Source organism: Ambystoma mexicanum, chromosome 9 (genome assembly GCF_040938575.1).
Source record: "Ambystoma mexicanum isolate Mex_15411 chromosome 9, UKY_AmexF1_1, whole genome shotgun sequence".
Lineage (NCBI taxonomy): Eukaryota > Metazoa > Chordata > Amphibia > Caudata > Ambystomatidae > Ambystoma > Ambystoma mexicanum.
Window position 1 is genome coordinate 81,113,384 of NC_090931.1, and position 8,832 is coordinate 81,122,215.

Genomic DNA, 8,832 nt, shown 5'->3' on the forward strand with positions numbered 1-8,832 from the left:
GTGCTATACCATTGCTTCAGTGTATGGCCCTAATGTGGGTCAAGACCAGTTCCTGCATGAAACCCTGGGCACCTTAGAAAACTTCGCGAGGGGACAAATGATACTGATGGGGGATTTCAACCTTGCTTGGAATAGGAGGCGGGACTGGTCTCGGCATGAGAGTGGAGGGGGTGGCGTGGGGGCCTCTCCCCGGTTAAGGGAGAGATGAGAGGAGGCCGGGCTACGAGCTGTATGGCGTGCACTAAGGGGAGAAGAGGAGGGGTTCACCTTTCTCTCTGATGTCCACAGAACCCAGTCCTGAATTGATTACATCTGGGTATCCGCCAGCCTGATGGGAGGGTGTGGGGGGGTGGAGGCGGTCGAGGTGGGTACTCTGGGGATAGCCGACCATAAGGTAGTACATATGAAAATGCAGCTTGGGAGGCGAAGGCCGGGGGTGTGGAGCTGAAAGTTCCCGGGGGGAACTCCTGAGGGATCAAGTGTTGCGGGAGGAGATCGGAGGCAAGATCCAGGACTTCTTTGAGAGGAACAATGGCTCAGACACAAGTCCGAGCACAAGATGGGACGCCTTCAAGGCAAATTTGAGGGGGGAACTCATCGCTATAAAGGCAGAGAGAAATAGGCTGCTGAGAGGTCTGGAAAAGGAGGTCGAGGCTGCCAGGGCGCGGGTACGGGAGACCCCTACAAGGAAGGCATGCAGGGAGTATAGGCTGGTGGAAGGACAGCTAGGGATCCTGAGGACCAAAAAGGCAAAAGAGGCTATGCTCAGGGTGAGGCAAAAATTCTATGCAACGGCCAATAAGGCAGACTCATTCCTGGCTCGCCTCCTGAGGGTACAAAGGGAGCAGAAGGTTATAACGGCCATCAAGGATGATGGGGGTAAGAGACTCGCCCGGGCCGAAGAGATAATGGGGAGACTAGTTGAGTTTTATGAGGCCCTGCACTCTTCACAGTGCCCACAACCGCAGCCGCAGAAAGAGTTCTTGGGGAACTTGCCTCTTCCGCGACTATCTAGGGAGGAAGGCAAAGAGCTGGGCCGCACTATCACGGAGGGTGAGGTGAGGGCCACCATTGCGTCACTCCCCCATAACAAGGCTCTTGGTCCCAATGGCTACCCAGCCTCCTTTTATAAAACCTACTCACACCTTTTGGTCCTGTATTTAACACAATTATTCAACACGTTCGGCGCTGGGGGCGGAATTACCCCTACGATGGAGGAAGCCAAAATTACCCTTATCCATAAAGCGGGGAAGGACCCGGAAGATTGTACTTCCTACTGCCCTTATAAACACAGAGGCAAACATTTTTACCAAAATATTGGCGAAGAGCCAGGAAAAGCACCTACCCTCACTGATCCACCAAGACCAGGCGGGTTTTGTGCTGGGAAGGTAAACCGCTGATAATATCAGGAGGGTGGCCTACTTGGTGGAGAAGTCCCGTAAGACGACCACTCAGGCGATCCTCTTGGCGCTTGATGCTAAAAAAGCGTTTGATTGGGTGGAGTGGTCATTCTTATTCCAGGTGATGGAAAGAATGGGCCTGGGAACGGGGTTTATAAACATGGTCACTGCTAATTATAAGAATCCTGTGTCGCGTATTCTGGTTAATGGGGAAATCTCTCAGCCTTTCAAACTGAAGCGAGGGACAAAGCAGGGGTGTCTCCTCTCCCCGTTGCTCTATGCAATATACTTGGAACCACTTCTCCAGGCAATATGGGAGGCGGAAGACATTCAGGGTATACCATTCGGGGGGGGGGGCAGCATAAGGTAGCGGCTTTTGCCGATGACATGTTGCTCACGCTAACGAACCCAAAGGAGTCCATCAAGGCCAGCATAGAACTGCTAACCAAATTTGGGGAGTTCTCAGGTTTGCGAGTTAACTTCCAGAAGTCGGAGCTAATAAATCCGTCCTTAGGGGAGCATGAAGCGAGGTAGACGAAGGCAATCTCCCCGTTTAAATGGAGTCCGACTCGGATGCGATACCTGGGGGGTGGGGGGTGGGAGGGAGTTCAGGATAACCCCCTCGCTGGCGGGCTGGTTCGGGGCAAACTATGAGCCCATGCTATTGCCAATCAAAAAAGACCTAAGAAAATGGGGCGCCCTGAGGATATCCTGGCTGGGAAGGGGGGCTGTTCTCAAAATGGTGGTTCTCCCCCGTGTACTCTATTTATTTCAGGACATTCCCCTGCCGGTCCCGGAAAGTTTTTTAAAGAAATTAGATTAGGCGGTCAAGGAATTTGTCTGGGAGGGTAAGAGGTCGCGCTTGTCAAAGCGACTACTAATGGCATATAGGGGCCTGGCTTTCCCCGATTTTCGCTGCTATCATGAAGCAGCACAGTTAAGGGTAATCGGGGAATGGTTTTCGGTGGACTATCTTAAGCATTGGGTAAAAATGGATAGAGCTGTAGCTCGGCGCCATTTGGGGAGAAGTACTGTGACTCCCGCAAAGGCCGCAACCCGAGACCTAACGCAATTTGAACAATTTCTAATGAGGCACGAGGGGTCCAGAGGGTTCATCTCGGACCTATACAGGCAACTAGATTTCGCCGGCCCGAAAACCACCTGGGCGTACATGAGGGATTGGGAACAGCAACCGGAAGTCAGAATGGGACAGGAAGACTGGGAGAGGTTATGGAAACAGATCCCAAAGGTGGCAAAAGCGATCCAGTTGAAGGAGGCTTGGTATAAGTATATGTACGGCTGGCATTATACGCCGGCCCGTCTACACGCAATGTATCCGGCAACCTCGGGGAAGTGCTGGAGGGGCTGTTGGGAAGAGGGTACAGCGACACATATATGGTGGGACTGCCCCATTATCTGCCTTTTTGGGGTGATCTCGCACGGGCCCTTACTCAGGCACTGGGGGAGGGTGCCAACCAGGATCCCCGGGAGATACTATTGGGAAAGAGGGGGCAGGGGGGCGATGAGGTGAGGCAAGGATGTACTAAGGCGAAAGTGATCTTCACTTTGGCTGCGATAGCCCTAATTGCACAGAGGTGGAAGACCCCTACAATTCGGACAGAGCAAGACTCGTTAAGGAAAATGTGGGATATAGTCTCGATGGAATGGGCAACTTATGCCGCCAATAACAAGTTGGGGAAATTCTCTGCGGATTGGGGAGAGACACTGGCTTATCTGAAAGGGGAATTCAGGGAACAATGGTACCCTCAAAGACTCAAGCTGTTGGACATCTACGGTTAAAAGGTGGGAAGGGGAACGACCGGGAGGGAAGGATCATTGGAGCTGTGGAAAGGGTTGTGGGCAGGGGGGTTTAGTTTGTTCCTGTTTTGATCAGGGTTTTCTTCTTTGTGTATTATGATGAAAATAATAAAAAGAAGTTTAAAAAAAAAAAAAGCCAATCGGCCCCTGAGACAGATGGCACCATTGTTGCCAATTTCATAAAGTAATGGCTTTTGCTGCTGCAGTAATCATGGGAATCCTGTTCCAAGACATTTCTGGCCGGCTACATGGGTACTACGGCATACCTTCACCAGGCATTGGCACTGGGGAAGGAGTGCCAGCCATTCAGGAGGCTAGGCATGTGGACCTGAAATGCAAGTATAAACTGGCATTTAATTCCTGAGTTTGGTGCCACTTCCCTAAAGCTGCCATGTTTTCTTCTGTTGGTGCATGGACACCCTTTCCCACTTGCCTCATCTTCACCTTTCCCTTGCTCCGATTGAGCCTACAAAGGTTTGCGATGGTGGAACATTACCACTGATAGCCAGGCCCTTACCACCTGGTAGTTCTCCAGAAGTAGTTGCTAAACATGCGGCCCATCAGCCTCCTCTTTTGTGGCTCACTAATAAATTCCGGCATGTTGCCATTGACTGTCCTGGAAATGGCCTCTTGCTCTTGGGGGCTTTAGTGCCTGCTCAACTATTTGGCTTGGGGCAAATAGCCAAAAAAGAGGTGAAAGCAATGTTTTGCAGCCTATTTTTAAATGTTCAACTGCTATTTAATGACTGGGGGGCCCTGACTGACGACTCGGGATATTCAAAAGATGTGATTCTTTTAAACATTCAGCACTGGAGAACTAGAGTTTACAGGTAACTAACTACATCTTAAATTACACTCTTAAGGAATTCACTAGATTCCTACTGGTGGGATTTATTAAAGGACTGTAATATATTTATTTTGGTTTTTTCCATGTATGAGTCGTTACTGATAATTTGATCAAATGTAATCACAGATGTCATTTTTGAAGACAAAGCTTTATTATTTGTATTGGGGTATTTATTGAGCACAGAACACCAAGCTTCGGGAAGCAACAAAGCGCTTTACAAATCATGGGGGGGAGGGCACAGTACAGGAAGCAGCGGTACAAGGTAGCAGGGAGCTAACAATTAGAGGGGGTGGTCAAATTGGCAGCAAGGGATCGATCTTCAAGCAACCCTGTGTAGAAACAATGGTGAGCTGCTCACCCAGTATCAGGTAGTGTGGGGCGTCGAGGGTGTGTGGACCTAGGTGTATGGGAGTAGCCATTTCCTGAACAAGAAGGTGATTGTATATTTTGTTTCTTTTCAGGTAAAGTTTAATAAAGCTTTGGCTGATCACTCCATGTCAGAGAAACCACGTCTCATTGATGGCATTGTGCTTACCAAATTTGACACCATTGATGACAAGGTAATTTGTTTTTACAAAAGATATTTAAGGGGTGGTAGTAACATTAAGAAGGGATTGCGAAAGTTTGTACCCCTACCTGTTGTGGGATGGGTGTGATATGGTTTTACAGGCGAACACTCCTTTCCTCACTCATGCCTTGGAACAGTGCCAGGTCCAGCTACTTTACTGAACTAATCTCATCTCGCACTCCCTACCATTGAAGCGATTATTGCGCTTCTCTCCTGGACATAGTCTGCTTCTCTGCACGTAGCTTGCCAAGCTCTCAGCCCATACTAAGCCAAAAATGAAGACGTTCTCTTCCCTGTCTGCTTTTGAATGACAGCTGACCAATAGGATTTTTCAAAAGACTAGGGCGTGTGCATTAATTCTTGTCAGTGATCTTAATTACTCCTGGCCTCTTCCTCGTCCCAATAGTTCTTACTTGGGATATACTGCAAAAATACATGGGTGCATTAGGTAGTGTGAAACGGGGCTTTTGAAGCAAGGTGGGATGGCCAAAGGGGTACGGTGTTCTCTCCTGATGGTTGTCCCTGATCCCACAGGGGGCTTCTCACCCATGTGACCCTCCCGTTGAGTGCCATCCCCAGGGGGACTATCGAGTAGTGACCTCACCTCCCTGGCCACATGGGAAGGGGGCCCCCCCTAGGGAAGAAGAGACAACATCTGACGATTCGTCACAGCCCCCAGACTGAATGCCTTTCTTGGCCTCATGTACATAAAGCTTGCTGCAAGGCCATATCCCTGCAACGAGGTCTAGGCCTGCACAGGCACCACAGGACAAATCCTCTCCCCTGGCGAGATTACACGCATTCATAACATCCCCCAGGTGAGGAACAATTTTAAGGATATTGTAAAGTAGAGGATACCATTCGCACCAGTGGCCCTGTATACCCCTCACCACCATCTCCATCCCCCGCTGCCTGCATAGAATGCCTACACCACCACCAACTGGGGTTAGCTCCCAACACACGTTGGGCGTTTTGGATGCCATGTCAACACTTTGTCGTAGAAGTCAAGGGATCAAGCTTAGAGGGAGGCTAACAGGATGATGGTAAAGTGACTATCCCATCGTACATTAGGTATTTACAGAAGCGAATATGGTCATTGATGGAGTTTGTAGATTTGGAGATTTTGGTAACACACCGCTGGAAGAGGCAGGGTTGCTGGCTGATGTTGGGGGCTTCTGCTTCAACCAAATTTCCTTATAGAAGCAAGAAAAATGTGGGAGGCACCACAGAGGGTCCCATCTACCAACAAAAGGGTGGATTCTAAATGTCATCTAGTCCCGTGAGAAAAATGTTTGGCATCTAATCCTCTCCCGCACTCCATATTGGTTTCAGCTGCATTCGCCCTGGAACTATTAATATGATTTACGCTAAAGCCTTTGTCTGCCATTAACCAGCTTTCCAACCTGTACCTTTTCACAAAAAAGTTAGATGTAGATTGAATCAAGGTTTCAGTAGATGCCGAACAAGGCCTCCATCCAGGAAAAAGCTGAAGCAGTTCAAGGGGGTTCTTCCACACACCCACGATCTCCAACAACAAGCAGAAAAAATTAAAGGCCCAGCTTCCACACCCCAAATACTCTTTGCAACATTTACGCAGTCTTCAGGACTCTGCCTGCATTTATTGTGCAGCTAATTTCATGGGCACCAATTTAGGGCATAATCTCCCTATCCTATGCGTTCAAATCTTCTGGAAAGAAAATGGATTGTCGTTTGGGGCAGTCCTACAAAACAGTGATTAATGTACTTTAGAGCCCTTCGGCTTCAAAACGTCGGTTACTGGTGGTTTACGCTCCTGATGAATAAAATGAGTCCACCAATTTAGTCTGCCCATTCCCACTTCATCTTCCAAACCAGCACATTGTCAGCATTTTCTAAATGGCCCTTCTAATGCAATGTAAATGGCCATCTGCCAGAATTGTCAATTTTAAATGCTTATTATACTGGCATTTACACTTTATTTTCTCTCTCCCACAGGTTGGCGCTGCAATCTCAATGACCTACATCACCGGCCAGCCCATTGTCTTCGTTGGCACAGGACAGACTTACTGCGATCTGAGGAGTCTCAATGCCAGGGCTGTGGTAGCTGCTCTAATGAAGGCCTGAGCACAATTATCACACCAAATGCTACAAGTTAAAGGCTTCTCTAGAACAGCATCGTTTTCCCAGAGCAGGACAGAATAGAAGGATGAAAAATGAACAGAATTTTTATTTATTTTGACATTAAAGTTACGCAGGGTGATCCACTGTGTGGATATGTAAACTTGCAACTTTCCTAAGCTTGAACTTGTTTCTTGTGATTTCAGCTGCTGCCATTAGATCTCTATTTTTAAAGTGTATCTACAGACCTTATAAAGTGAACTTATAAATTATGACAGACCATTGGCCTGTCAAAGTTGCCTGTTCTTTATTGTGTTGCCGGTATTCGGCACAAAGCTCAGGACATTCTTCCATAACCGTTGCTAGTACCCTCTGAAACCCAGAAAGTAAATTGTTGCCAGTATCCACCTAAAAGCTCTTTGTCAGTGGGGCAATTGTAAGTTAATATCATGAGCTGTTTGACAGCTATTCAGTATTTTGAGGTATCACTCATTTTTGTTAAATAGCAGTGTGCTGTGAAAGTGCCTTTAGCCAATCAGTGCACACCATTTGCTATGAGTGGCCTGTTTGACTGTGCTGCCCCTAACAAATTGCGGTGATAGAAGGGTGAAAGGAATTGCACCCCTTCATAATAAAACGCCAAAGTATACTTTCAGATTTCCCCATGTTGTGAAATTTGTTGGGAGAGGCTTCGCTAAATCATCAGTTTCCAAATGGTTGTCCTTGTGTGTGTCCCTCGTCTAAATGTATTTTATATAAAAATGTAATTTGCTTGTAAGCAGTCATCCTACCAAAGATATGAGCTCTGCGTTAAGGACAGGCTGCCAAAGCCGATGTTGTGAGCTAGGAAAAACCTATTTTGTTTTGGCTGCCTGAACATGTTTTGGAGGATGTGAATAAAGCAAGTCTTGATACAGAACTGTTTTGACCTTATATCTTAAAACACTTGCAAGTTCTGTGTTTACTTGCATAGTTTTGGGGTTAGAGGGGCTTACTCGCAACTCGCTTCAAGGTTGTGACATTTAAAATATTTTATCCACCATACTTTTTGTTTTATCCCAAACTAAAGAAATTGTGAACGCGCATGTTAACAAATAACTTAAACATAATGGAAAGCATGTTTAAATAATTGTGTGGTTTACTTTGAAAGCCTGTTCTTTCTTTATTCTTTGTGTTGTGCCACACAGTGATGATCACGTTTCTGTTTGAGATTCTTCCAGTTGAATGTGAATTAGACCCACCCTGCTACTCCCATCCAGTCTTTTATTAGACAAGCCTTGAAGCTCTACAAAGAATTACAGAAATCATCGAACTTGGCAACTTCTTGCCACAAAAAGGTGTAATCCCTTATTTTGGAAATCTGGTTTGGTAGCAAACGCTCTAGTGACCAGCTTGGATTTTTAATCTCTGCGGCCAGAGGAACCCCATGTCTTCTGATTATTTCTCTGTACTTGACCCTGATATGTTTTGGGAATAGCTTTCTTTGCTCTGGACAGGGTTCAGAGAACAATCTTGTCTTGAAGCAGCTGGTTACCTAAGGCATGCTGCTTTACTAAGGTTATGGTTGTGTTAGAGAGAGGTAAACTCGAGGGTTGGAGCTTGAAGGAACTGTGGATCTCCACGCTGAAAAGTTTAGGTTTCTCCGCATGAGGTTAGGTTATATTTCCTGCTGTCTGTTATTGGGGTTCCAGTGGGACAGAGCTCCTGCAGTCCAAGGGTTTATGAATGTACAAAGTTGGGGTAGAAACCCTGTTTTACCGTGGCGCTGGATGTGGCATTTACCAGTTGGTATTTTTATACTCCATATTCAGTCTCTAATGATAAAGGACACCGTTGTCTGCTTGAGATTGGTCAAATTTAATATTCCGTAGATTCAGTTACAATTATTTTACAAATGTTGCCATTTTATGCAGTTGGATATATCCAATAAGCTGTTTGTATTTTCTAGAGAGCCAACCTGTGGTAGGGGCTATATGGATAACTGGCTGGTGTGCAGCCTGGTATGTATTGGATATGGTGTATGTCAGAGCTGGTCGCAGGAGAGGGTTAGGCACGGCACAGTCGCGCGTGGTTGGACCTGATGTTCCGTAGATCCAGGTCAG

At 46.9% G+C, this 8,832-nt stretch overlaps 1 protein-coding gene across 1 annotated transcript in view; it reads left to right on the top strand.

Annotated features, from left to right (window-relative positions):
- Positions 1–7,649, top strand: part of SRPRA (SRP receptor subunit alpha) — a 644,254-nt gene extending 636,605 nt beyond the window's left edge. The window contains exons 13-14 of the mRNA XM_069614204.1: positions 4,527–4,625; positions 6,608–7,649. Coding sequence (XP_069470305.1) covers positions 4,527–4,625; positions 6,608–6,736 — 228 coding nt within the window. The 3' untranslated portion in view covers positions 6,737–7,649. The remainder of the gene's footprint in view (positions 1–4,526; positions 4,626–6,607) is intronic.
- The last annotated feature ends 1,183 nt before the right edge of the window (positions 7,650–8,832 follow it).